The sequence below is a fragment of the Phaethon lepturus genome, unplaced genomic scaffold (genome assembly GCF_000687285.1).
Source record: "Phaethon lepturus isolate BGI_N335 unplaced genomic scaffold, ASM68728v1 scaffold39453, whole genome shotgun sequence".
Lineage (NCBI taxonomy): Eukaryota > Metazoa > Chordata > Aves > Phaethontiformes > Phaethontidae > Phaethon > Phaethon lepturus.
The window spans coordinates 99432-112312 of NW_010527744.1; the positions used below are offsets into that span (position 1 = coordinate 99432).

A 12881-nucleotide genomic window follows, 5' to 3' on the forward strand; every position below is an offset into this window, starting at 1 on the left:
GCTCAGCCAAGGAGAGCTCTTGAATTTGATCCAGAAGCATCACCAAAACTATCCACGCATGGTTTATATGTGTATTCCCTGCTAGAGATACAGCAGTGTGAGAGATTGGTGCATGTGCAGGAGTGAAGCCATCTTAGCTGAGCTGCCAGGGAAGATGGACCAGCATCTTTTACCCCATCCAAGGTTCACCTCTGCACCCTTCCAGTTTCCAGCCCAAGAGCATCTGCTGAGCACCTGTTTTTTCACCCTGTCATAGGCAGCTCACACCAAATGGGCTGGCAGTATCTGTCATGGCTAACAATAATTGGGAGTTTCAGAGATGCCAGATGCCTTTCAAGAGGAATTACTGTTCTCTGAATGATTCACTTAAAAGTCTAGGACTTATTATAAACATGTGGAGAGTAGCTTTCTGGAAACAACATATTCCTTATAAAAATGCCATTAAAATATAGCATTCATTACCTAAATTCCTGTAGATTTTCATTGCCTTTCCATAAAAAAAACCAGCAACTGAAAAAGTCCTGCTCTTGGCAACTTTGGAGATTTAAAGAAATCTTTCTTCTTATAATTTTTTTAAACTTCCACTAATAAAAACCAGTCTGCCCTTCCATTTTGATGCAAAAGTAATTTTTGTCCACAAAGCTTGTTTTTTTATGATGAATAGTATGAGCTGTTATGGTGACACCATATACACGTGGCTGAAGGACGTGACAGGAGTACGGGCACTGATTCATCATCTCCTCTCAGCAGGGTGAGCCTGCAGCATGGAGCACTGAGGGAAGGTGCAGAGGCACTTCTGTGCTGGCTCCTAGTAGGATTTGCTGGAGGAAAAGGAAAGATGACCAATGTTTGGGTAATTAAGTGTCTGACAGTTTATTAACATAAGATGGAGAGACCTGGAGAAAGTGCCAGAAGAGAGGACAGGCAGGGCATAATTTTGGTATGTTGCTTCTCGGCTCACGTAGTCCCATGAGCCTCACCTTTGTCAGGAATTTTTTAGTGGAAGGGAGGGTGTTGTGATCTGCCTGTCTACTTCCCTCTAAGTAAAAACGTATACAAATGTTTGAAAAAAACCTAAGTTAGATTGGAACTAAATTTAAAAACCATGAACTACGGCAATGAAAAATGATGGGGTTTGGTTTCCTCTGGGTAGGTCAAGTTCTTTGAACACTGAGTGATCACTTTACATTTATGGGCTGCACTGGCCTTTAGTTCCAAATTCAAGGAAAAATTTTGCAAGGTCTCCGATGATGTTGTATTAAAGTTACTGACGAACATCCCACCTTGACAGTGTATGATCTGGCTGGCTGGTAGCGTGTGCTTGTTCAGGAAGGAGCAGTTGCAGATGATGGTGTTTTGCATCCCTGGGGCAGGAGGAGGCAAGCAGAGGTACATCTGCCTCTCTGCATGGCCACACCAGAGACTCTGGCCTATTTTGCACAGGCAGAAGAACTGTCAATCCTAAAGACTCTGGGTGTTAAGGACCAGGAAAGCATCCCTTCTCCATTCCAGCAGTGCCTTTGGGAAGCCCTTCATGTGTTCAGCTGGGTGGCATGGAAATTACTGTGGAAAATTAGTATCCTTCATTCCATTTCCTCTGTCTGGCTCAGTTTTAGATCTGTGCGTCTGATGAAGAATGACACCATGAACTTCCAGAAATTCCCCTATACCAATGAAGATGAAGCCTGGAAAACCTACCTAGAGAACCCCTTGACCGCAGCCACCAAAGCTATGATGAGGGTGAACGGAGATGATGACAGCGTGGCTGCCCTGAGCCTCCTCTATGACTACTACATGGTACGTTCCCTTTGGGGCTGGGTGTCTTGAGGGACTTTGGCCCAGGGAGAAGCATGAAGGTAAAATATGTGCTCAGCCACGTCAGGAGGGTACCCATCTCCTGAGGTGTCCATGTTATTTATGCAATGAACCTCATAACACCCCCAGGCATAGAGTGCCTCTGTTATCCCCAGTGCACAGATGGTAAACTGAGGCACAAAACACAATTTTACTGTAGAGGGAACCCAGAACAGGGTGGAAGACTGATCCCGGGTGTCTTGAGTCTCAGCCTAGTGTTTTTTTTAACCCGACAGCTTTCATATAAGAAACAGGAATGCTTTGAGAGACCTGGAGCTGGAATAGCTAGGTGCCTTGCAGACCCTAGCATCTTTGCTTTTCCAGTGTTGTTGTAGGATGGGCCTTCAAGAAATGTGGATATGATTTAGCCCTAATTGAAACCAATAGGACTCATGTTCCCATTCACCTGGGTGCTTTTTGAAAGCCCTTCCCAGAACAAAATGATGTGGCTTGCCTAAGGTTACCTTGGGAATCCATGGCAGAACCAGCAAGAGAGCCTAGCTCTCCTGTGTTCTCATCCAGTGTTTATTATTCACCCAGTGTTTTATCTATGAGACTTCACTTGCTACACAGACACAGCTAATTTTGTCTCTGTTTTCCATTAATAAAATCTAACAATAAACAAACTCTTTGTTCTGCCTTGTTTTAGGTCCCAAAGGAGAAAAGGATTCTTCCATCTGGTATGATGGGACGCAATGAACTAGGAAAGAGGTTAGCTTCATTTTTTGCTCTCTAGAGCTGTCTAAATCTCCTGCAGCTGCTTGCATGCATGATGGGTCTCTTAGCTTGCATAAAATAGACATCAAAGCACAGTGTTATTACCAACAACAGTGGAGGTTATTAACCCTGAGACATATATTAAAATTCTTTAGGCCATATCCCAAGCAGGTATAAATTGGGCTACACCCATTTACACAACCGAGGATCTGTCTAGCAGTGTTCTGAGGAGTTGCACTGATTTACAGCAACTGAAGAATTTGTCTTTATTTCCTACTTTGTAACAATTGGAAAGGGGAAAGGGATTAAGCATTGGCAGCAAGAAGGGAATGACCAAGTCCTCTTCCATTCACTAGGCTGATAAGGATTTCTGTTCCACTTGCTTTCAGTCTCCCAGGATTCTCTTCCAGTGACTCCCATTTGTCCTTTGAGGTTTTCAGATAATTAACTATTATATTAATGGCTCATTTGCCACTATGAGTTCAGTTCCCCTTCCTGGATGCCATGTACTTTGGCAACATTTTCTGGTTGTTTTTAACTACTTGACAGAATAAGCCTCTTGAATGATACTTCATTCCTTCTTCATAAGTAAGCTGAGTTAAGCTGTTTTCTCCTCTCTGAAAGGCCACTGCATTCTGGACAGTGGTATGTTTTTTTATTAACTACGGAAATTTCAGCACATACCTGAAGGTGAAGCTCTCCAAGCAGAGTGGGTGGGAGCTACTCGTTCAGCTTTACTTTCCTTGGGGGGTAGCTCATGCTGCCAAGAGGTGTGCGGGTTGCTAATGTGGGGGTTGGTTTGTTTTCTAAGCACGGTAACAGGGGCAATAAACCACCTTTTCCCAGCTCAGCCAGGGCTGCAGAGTCAGCAGGGTCACAGAGTCACCGCTGCAGAAGGGACCAGTTCATGGTATGCTGCACAAAGGGATGGTTTCCATGTGCAACAGGAGTGCATTTTTGTACATGTCTTTATCGCTTGATAGCTCCTATACTTAGTCTTTTCTGCTCTGAAGTCTGGGCCATACACCTTACTGACAGGGCTGCAGTACTGGAAATTTTTCATGGATCTCACGTTCTCTGGGAGTTTTGCTTCCTAAGCTCCTGGAGATTGTGAATTTGTATAAGAATCAACTTTCCTTTAAAAAAAAAAGAAAAAAAAAAGATTTTAAAAAGTCAACTTTCAGTGTCAGTGAGCCTTAAAAAGACTAAGATGGAAAGACCACATAGCAGTTACCTTTCTTATCATCCCTGCTGCTCTAAGTGTTTAATAGCGTAAATAAAGAAATAATGGATGTAAGCCCTGGATCTGCAGCCCCAAACCACGTCTAAACCATATTCTCTGATTCCGTGTGATCATCCCTTATCTGCTGAGCACCTCTGGCTCTTGCTGATTGCACTGAGAGGTGTGTGTGTGTGTGTGGAGATCACCCACGGACCTGTCAGATCTCCCATATCAAACAGGAGATGTACACAGCTGACTCAAGGTCACCTGGCAGCTAGACTGTGCAGTTTGCTTCCCAGCAGCACATCAAGGCACTTGCTTCTTGCTGTGACAACTTGCTGGGGTTGTCCACCCTCTGCCCTGGTTTGAGACAGGACCCTTTCTCCACCAGGCACTGCCACGGAATGGAGTACGACCCAGAGATCGCATCCTTTGATGGCTCAGCCCATCTCATGAAGCTTTTGTCTGAAAATGTTTCCATGACCCAAGAATATTGTGAGCCACAGAAGAAGAACGGCTTAAGTCTTGAAGGTGTCCCTACTCCTCACAAGCCAGCCATGCTTCCACCAGGCACTAGCAAGCTGGATGCCACCCCAGAAAACTACATGGTCCCTCCAGGGGATGTATACGACAACAGCTCATTGAACTCCCTCTTCGAGACCCTCCCCGTAGCCCCACCACAGCAGAGGTGGCAACCAGACAGCACTTTCAAAGAGGATCCCCAGGAGGTCAGAGCCGTTAGTGGGTTGCAAGCTGGCAATGCAGCCCAGGGGGTACTGCATGAGGCTGTCTCTATTTTGGGGTTTGCTCATGCTGGAGTCAGTGGGAGCTTTGCTTTTGCTATAGAAGCTTGATGCCATTCCCATTGAATTGTTGGGTTTTTTACATTGTTTCTGGAAATAGGATAAGGCTTTGAAATGAGGGTCTATGTTCTATCTGTGGCCTCTGTTGTCATGTCTGGGAGAAGGTGGATGGACAAAGCAATGAAAGATTCTACTTTTGACTGTCTTGTTTCCACTTGTCTTACAGTCGCTACTCTTCAGTGATATCCTCAAACCCCAGCCAGAGCCACCTTGCCCCGAGAGTTATGCTACAGATGGTGTTAAGAGGTAACTGTGAATCCAGGGTCTCTGGGTTTCCAGTGTGTTTGGCTGTGTCCCTTTCCTCACCCCAATGCTAGTCTTGACAGTGACCATTGCAAACTTGTAGATCTCATGCTTTTGCAGAGACAAATTGTGTTCCCCTGGTGTCTTGGGAGCAAGTTGCTGTTCCATGATCTTTCAGACACAAAGCAGTGATGAATTTTAGTGTTTGTAGTAGGAAGCAGGGATTAGGCTTTGAAATATTTTGCTGAAAAGGAGTCAAACCCAATCTTAAATTCAAGTTACTAGACGGAGTTGTGCCAGTTCATGTTTTTAGCTTGACAGGTGTGTGGTTCAGACTGTGTTCTGCTGGCCAAACTAGTGTAAATCCAGTGCTGACTACTTCCGCTGCTCTGCTCACACCTCATCAGCACCTTGACCTGCACAAGGGGAGATCTGGCACTGAGGTGTCCATGTGAGGGTTTGCTGTGCATTACGGCCCCTTCCCAGGGAGCAGTACTTGGTTCTGTGCTACAGATAGATCCAGGTGGCTGCACCATCTTTCCACAAGCTCCTTGGAATGACATAATGACAGAGAAAATGAGGATGACAGTTGATGAGGGTGATAAGCAGCCTCCTCCTAATCTAAGGTTTAGGTTCTGACTTTGGGTTTAGCACTTAGTCAACCTCGATTTTAGAAGGTACCACTGCTGCTTATTCCTAAATATGAGAGGGATTTCTTTCTCCTTTCCACCCCTCTCTCAGGCAGAGCTTTCCTGCTCTAGATACTGCATCACACCTCCGAGTAGGTAACATTATTCCACCTCCCACTTTTTATTTGCCTCCTGAGTCACCTGACTCCGTGACTCAGCTGTCAGACGTGGGGATTTTCACACAGACAGCAGCTCACCTTCGTGAGCGAGAGGCTTTCTGTTTGCTGTTTATTTGTGCACTAAAGTTCTCTGGCTCTCCTGGCTCTAGATAAGAGGAGTTGCCAAGCTTATCTTCACAGATGGCATCACAGGGGAGGTGGAGCAGGAAAAAGAGATGGGTTGGTGACTAAACAGGAGTACGATGATCTTCAACTCCAGGGCACTTGAAGGGTCTGTGTGAAGGCTTGTGTACAGGAGGTGGCTTGCACAGATTCCTCACAGAATAAAATAGCTTGAGTTATAGCCTCATGGTTTGAATGCTCATAGGTGCTGGTGAATGCCCAAGAGCAGGGGTTTTTGAAAATCAGGCTTTTCTTTTAAATTTGCTTGTCAACAGTGACACCTTCCTCTGTGTAACAATCCAAGTCTTTTCTCTAAAGTTGCTGCCCGCTAGACTGAGTGTTCAACAAGCTGGACTTCTAAGTCCATTCTTAAGCACCTGGATAAACAAGCAGATGTCAGTGTTCTGCAGGTTCTCCTGTCTCTGCAGGACCCATTAGGACACAGTTTTCCTGGGTCAGCCATCTATGGGTGTGAATTTGGAGACAAGAATCTGAGTTTAGGATGTTTTAAAAGTCTCACCACAGTTACCTTTTTTGTTTGTTTTGATTGTGCAATGGTTCCGTACCCATCCACAGAAAAATACTGGTTAGGATAACGCACAGGGTTTTCTTTTAAGCCAAAACCAAAAGGCAAAATGAGGATATCTGAGAACTGCTGCTCCCCAGGGTGTTGGGGAGGATCAGTATGTGCTGTGCTGGGAGGTGCTCAGTCACAACTGTAGGGGTGTGTGAGATGCGGACTAGGGCAGAGACTCCTGTGTGTACAGTGTCTATAACCTGTAGGGATGGAGACTTGCATGTCTCTTGTTTTGCTTTTGGAATGAAACAGCAGCATGTGCTTATTCGTCATTCTCTCTTTGTTCCATACAAGTGACTTTGAATACACTCTGGGGTCACCCAAAGCCATTCACATCAAATCTGGGGACTCTCCCATGGCCTACCTCAACAAAGGACAGTTCTACCCCATCACGCTGAGGACAGCTGGAGACAGCAAATGTTTACACTTGTCCTCAAATAAAGTGAAGGTAAGAGACAAGCTGACAATTTTGCTGACATATGCTGTAATCAGACATCCAGCAATTGTACTGGCCTGGGAACAGAGCTGAACGTGAAGAGTAATGGCTTTGTGGCTCATGTTGGCTTAAAGCAATGAATGCGATGGATTCACTCATAGCAAGCTAATCCTCTCATGCACAAGCAACAGCCTTCATGTTACCTGGCAGCTGAAACCTTTCACAGTAAGGTCAGGGATGCACAAAAGGCCTCCCTGGCCGATGGCTGGCTCGGGCCCTTGGTGGGAAGACTTCTCAGCTAGAGAGAGGTTCCCCAGCTTGCTCCTGGGACACGTGGCCAGACCTCAGAGCCACCCCCGAAACTAAGCTGAGCTTGAATTCCCAGCAAAGAAAGCTGGTCCTCCAATCCTGAGTGGTATTTAGGGCTAGCCTTTGGACATTTCAAGACTTACACAATTCCTGAAACTGAGAATGTCTAGAAAAAGACCTTTTAAGCTGTCCCAGCCTAATATCTGCTGCAGCACTGCTAACATTCCTCCAACGCAGGATCCTTGTATGCCTTGGAGTCAGTGGGAAATCATGGACAGTGCAATTAGGGAGCATACAGGGCATCTCAGTTTTGCTGCTGGCTCTGTCACTGCCTGTCTGCATGACCATGTTCAAGTCCCTTCCCTTACCTGCCTCAGCATCCCCGGCAATATAACATTAACAGTGACACTAAGCCGCCCTTGGCCAGTGCGTGGATGGAAAGGGAAGTGAGGGCACCAAGCATTAGTCTGCTGTGTATACTAATATGGGATATCCTCGCTGTGTTACAGAGTGTTGTGATGATTGTTTTTGACAATGAAAAGATTCCAACGGAGCAGCTCAAGTTCTGGAAGCACTGGCATTCCCGCCAGCCCACAGCCAAGCAGAGGGTCATTGACGTTGGTATGAGCGGGGCTGTCTGATTGCAATGGCTGGGTGGGGTTGATAACTTCTAACACCATTTTACTGCATTTCCAATACACAGTAACACAGTTGAAGCTCCAGAATCTGTCCTGGGGGAAGCGGGGAGGAGCAGGCTGATCTGCTGGCTTCAGATCCTTTCTGGCTGAGGAGCTTTTGCGGGTTTAAGATGGTGTTTGCCAAGTGTAGGGACATGCGCTAGGAGCCCAAGTTACATCAAAGAAGAGCCTCAGTCAGAGAGACGTTAACTGCTAAACTATTTTAGCTCTTACAGATGTGACCTATGGTCTCTTGCAGTCTAGGAATCTGGGCTAGAAAAGGCTTTGGTACTGCTTGTCCTTCTCCACAGGCTTTACTGTGTGTTATGCTGGACCAGATGAAGGTTTTTGTATGTTCAGCTGAGCATCTCCTTGCACACCTTGCGGCTCACAGCTAGACTCAGAGTTGTTTGAATTTAGAAGCAATCTACATTAACTTTGCATAACTTCACTACTCAAAACAGCAGTCACCAGCCAATACCTTTGAGTCATTTCTGGCCTATCCCTTATATATGCACACTAAGGTTTATCCAGTGGTATCAAGGATGACCTCTATTATATTACAAGGCTTCTTTTAGCGTCAGAGTCAGTGAGAGGCAGGCTTTTGAGGAGTGGAAAGCCTAGGGAATGTAACCAGTTTTACAGCCAGAGTATAAACTGCTTCTCCATTGCATTTCAGCTGACTGTAAAGAAAACTTCAACACGGTGCAGAACATTGAGGAGTTAGCCTACAATGCGCTGTCCTTCGTGTGGAACATCCACGAAGAAGCAAAGGTACAAACTGCTTGTGGAAGGGATATGGGAAGCCTTGGTCCACAGCAAAACTGTAGCCTCCTTTCTGACAGCCCAGGCACGCTCCCCCTGCTTCTCAGCTGAAAGACAGAGAGAGTTTCAAATCCAAACAACTCCATTCCAGTGGCCCCAGGTAGTGTTTGTCTGCCAGGACAGTGAGGAAGGACACCATGCTTCTCTGTGTGTTTAAGCATTGCCATTAGCTAATAAACACTCTGGGTACACCTGAGATTGACTCAGAGATGTTTTTTTAGTGCTGATGGATAACTCTGAAGAAAGCCTTTTGCAGCAGGCAGCCTAGATCAGGGCTCTACTCACATGTAAGTGAAGCCTATTTAAATAAACCACAGCTTAGGGAACAAAGACCCTCCTTTCAAGGCAGCATTTTGATGCAGAAATGACTGACCACCCTTCTGTGCTTTGTGTGATGTGGAAGGGAGCCAGGCAGGTCAGAAGATCCCATTTGACCTTAAAATCTGTAAAGCTTACATCAACATCTTTCCAGTTCTGCAGTGTCTTCTGCATCTCTTCAGAGTCTCTTGTTAGTACTTTGTATCTAGTTTGGATTGAAAGGAGCATATAAAAAAAGATTAAGTAACTAAGAAAAAAAGAAAAGCATAAGTACCCCATGTCTCTGAAGCTGGTAGCTTGGGAAAACTCTGGTTTGCTTTGGGATTCTTTTAGCCCAAAGGCGACCTTGGTCTTTTACAACCCAAGAGGTTAACAAGTGTCTTCAAGGCAAAGTTGGAAATGGAAATATGTCAGGTATGTGGCAAGCCCTCAGGGGCACCTCAGCAAAACTGGATTTAACTCTTAGCAGAAACTCTGTACATGCACTGGCCTGGGGCAGGTAAAGGTGAGACTTCAGAGAGCTGCAAGGGCTGGGAGCCGCGACAGGAGGGGTCAGGTATTTGGGTCGTCTATAGCACCTGTTACTTCTCTTCTTGCAATTAAACTTCACACCACAGTTAAGTGGTTTTCTTTTCTATATATAGGTACTGACTAGATCTGACGTTAGGTTTCAGGGCTGAAATCCTCAGCCAAAGCCCTGCTGAGCGAGCTGTGGGAGCTTCACCAGCTGCAAATCTGTCCCCAGAGTTCAAGGAAAATTTCAAGGTCACACAAATGAGTTGGTAATTTGGAGATACAATGTGGATTATGTCTGTGCTCAGCTTTTCTTCAAAAGTTCCCACTGGAGGTAACTCCATGCTAAAGGAGGAGTAGTAGGATAAAGGAGACCAGTGTGTTATGAATATTTAACTAGCAGGAATTACAATGATTTGTAATTCCTGAAGCTGTAGTCTAGCCCTCCTCCCTTCCTCCAGGGCATTGCTGTCTGAGGGTCCCTTGTTCAAACGAAAGATCAGAAATATCAAGAACATCCCCAGGCAGACTTTGCATCTGGTCCGACGCTTGCCTGAGCGCGTGGGAGCGGATAGCCTGAGTGTTAATAAAGAGATGGAGAGCTGCAGTAGGCGTGGGGGGAGACTGTGGCTAGGAAGGAAGGTTGCGCTCAGGTGGGAAACCAACATCTTACATGCTTGGCTGACACGGGGTTGGATGGTTTGGAAGGATATCTATTTTTTTGTTCCTACTTTGGAGCGGCTTTTGTTCCTATCCGCTGTTCTCATTGCTGTTTGAGAAGAATATTTTCAGCACCCACAAGCTGTATCAATCTCTGTTCCTATTTGCAGGTATTTATTGGGGTGAATTGCCTGAGCACTGACTTCTCCTCCCAGAAAGGAGTGAAAGGTGTCCCGCTGAACCTCCAGATAGACACTTATGACTATGGCAATGGAACCAGCCAGCTGGTGCACCGCGCCGTCTGCCAGATAAAGATATTCTGCGATAAGGTAGAACATTGCTTTTCCACCAGGTTGTCCAAGAGGAATTTTTAAGTGGTGGCCAGTGGCTCCAGAGAATAAACAGAAAGATTGTGGGAGTTTAGAACAGCCTAGAGGTCAGGGCTGAGAAATAGAGACGGCGAGCCCCCTTATCTGAGTGAGACAGGGCAGCGGGGATGTGTCTGCACTGCTGAGGCCTTTGCAGAACAGAGTTATTAGAAAATTTATCTTGTATCATGTATATATCGTATGATATTTATATCATATCATATTTATATCATATCCCATATCAGACCTACATGGGATTGTGCCTCATAATAAACTCTATTTTTGACAAGTTTTTTAATAGAGGAAGAGATGAGAATTTTCTTAGAGATTCTTCCCCAGCCTCAGATATCTTCCTGTTGAAAAATTTCTCACAGCTGTTTTTGTCTGCATTTTTCATTTTTAAAAGCAAATTTTGTTTTCATTTCTCAGTTTATAAGTATCAGAAAGTTCTGGATGGCCTGTAGAAGGTCTCTGAGATGAGCATTTTTGAATAAAGGGTGCCTTTTCCTTAGTGTGCTTACCTCCCAGAGATGGCCAGTAAACCCCCTCTTGCCAATATTAGAACTATCAATGTCCTAATTTTTGCCTTGTCTTCCCCACAGGGAGCAGAAAGGAAAATGCGGGATGATGAAAGGAAACAGTTCAGAAGGAAAGGAAAATGCCTGGACTCCAGTAACAATGGTCAGTGCTACTGTTTGTTACCCGATCCAAAGCGTGTTGAAATCCATGTGGGCTTGTCCGTTAACTTCCACAAGATCTGGCCCAGGGTATTTCCAAGCCTGATGAAATCAGCACCATTCAGAAATAGCTTGTCAGTCAGGTCCTTGCCTGGTCTCCTACTAAGACTCTCAAAGCCCTTTATTAATAGGAATCAGCCCTTCTGAATTGTCTTGGGGTCTTGGCAGGGAGCCTTCCCTAAGGGAGGCAGCACTGGGCAAGCCCTGAAGACCCGGCTCGGTGGGGTCCTGTTTTTCTAATGTTTCTGTTGGGAGACCTTGGGCTGGTGCTTTCCCCTCTCTGCATGTAGTTGCCTCTTAAACTGCCATCTGATCTGAGATGAATGGGACTTTCCATCTGTAGGTCTGAAAGGCTGTTTGCTGTCTGGATTCAGAGGGAATGAAATTACGTTCCTGAGGCCAGAGACTGACCTCGAAACCCAGCCAGTCCTGTTTATCCCCAATGTCCATTTTTCAAACCTGCAGAGGTGTGGCACGGTAAGTCCTTTCAAAAAACAACCAACCTGTTGCCCTCATCATTTCCAAACTGATCAGTCCCCTAGACATGACTTGTGTTATGTAAAAAACCAAAACCAAACCACAATTCTTCTGTGGAAATGTGGTGAACTTGAAGACGTAGCTGTCAGGAGTGGCCTAGATAGTCTTGCAACAGTGATGGGCAAGATAACCTTTCCAGGTTCCTTCCAGCCAGGTGTTCCTGTGGTTTGCATGTATCATCTGCAGCTTCCATGGAAGACTGGAGTGGTAGCAAAAATATCAGCAAAAAGTAAACCATAGAAAAATGCAACCATATCAGTCCCTGCATGTGTGGGACATCTCTCATTTGTCCTTTGCCCTCCTCTATCCCCTTGAGCCTGAGGAAACCTAGACCCAGCATCCTTCAGAGCTCATCAGTATTCCCTCAAGAAACAACTGTCTGTCAAAAAAGGGGGAAAAGCCATCTGTGACAATGCTGTAGCATCCTATTGCAGTGGCTGCTGTGCTGATGCATCAGCGTCAAAAACAGGGACTAGAAGAATCTGGTTTGCAACCAGAAAACTCACTGAGGAAACTGTTGGTCCTTGATTCCAAGCAGGTTATGAGATTCGACCTGCTTTTGGGTCTAGCTAGATATGTGCTCAGGTCTCTTCTATGCAGAAGAGGAGAATCTAGATAGGTTCTTTATACCAGGTTTCATTTAATCTAAGAAATGCATATGGATGTTTGGGTTTAATTGCACAGGAAAAATGATGGACTGTGAGGAGGGAAATCATGTTTAAAATGTGCCCATGTTGCCCCCCGCAGCTGCATTGTCACACAATGATACTGTGTAAACTAAAAGATCGATGTTTCCTTTCCATTTCAAGGTGCTCCCTCCTGCTGTTCCCAACTCTGCAAACAGGTAAGGATGAAGCAGTTTGTATTTCCCATCCATCAGCTGCTCTATTTCTTTGGGTATGTCATGGTTGTTTGATATCCACAGGCAGTATATATCTATAGGTGCAAAATAACACAGCACAGTGTCTCCCTGACGTGCCGAGTGTCAAAATACTTGTTAAACTGTGGCCTAGAATAGACTCAAGGGATGCAAAAACGCAGATACATTTCTTTCC

The 12881-nt window shown here is 45.4% G+C and overlaps 1 protein-coding gene across 1 annotated transcript in view; it reads left to right on the plus strand.

Annotated features, from left to right (window-relative positions):
* The first annotated feature begins 1617 nt into the window (after positions 1–1617).
* Positions 1618–12881, plus strand: part of GRHL3 (grainyhead-like 3 (Drosophila)) — a 17933-nt gene continuing 6669 nt past the window's right edge. Inside the window, exons 1-11 of the mRNA XM_010283471.1 lie at positions 1618–1797; positions 2504–2565; positions 4185–4521; positions 4823–4902; positions 6741–6894; positions 7701–7812; positions 8548–8642; positions 10355–10513; positions 11155–11233; positions 11633–11766; positions 12636–12670. Of these exons, the coding sequence (XP_010281773.1) occupies positions 1630–1797; positions 2504–2565; positions 4185–4521; positions 4823–4902; positions 6741–6894; positions 7701–7812; positions 8548–8642; positions 10355–10513; positions 11155–11233; positions 11633–11766; positions 12636–12670 (1415 nt within the window). The 5' untranslated portion in view covers positions 1618–1629. The remainder of the gene's footprint in view (positions 1798–2503; positions 2566–4184; positions 4522–4822; positions 4903–6740; positions 6895–7700; positions 7813–8547; positions 8643–10354; positions 10514–11154; positions 11234–11632; positions 11767–12635; positions 12671–12881) is intronic.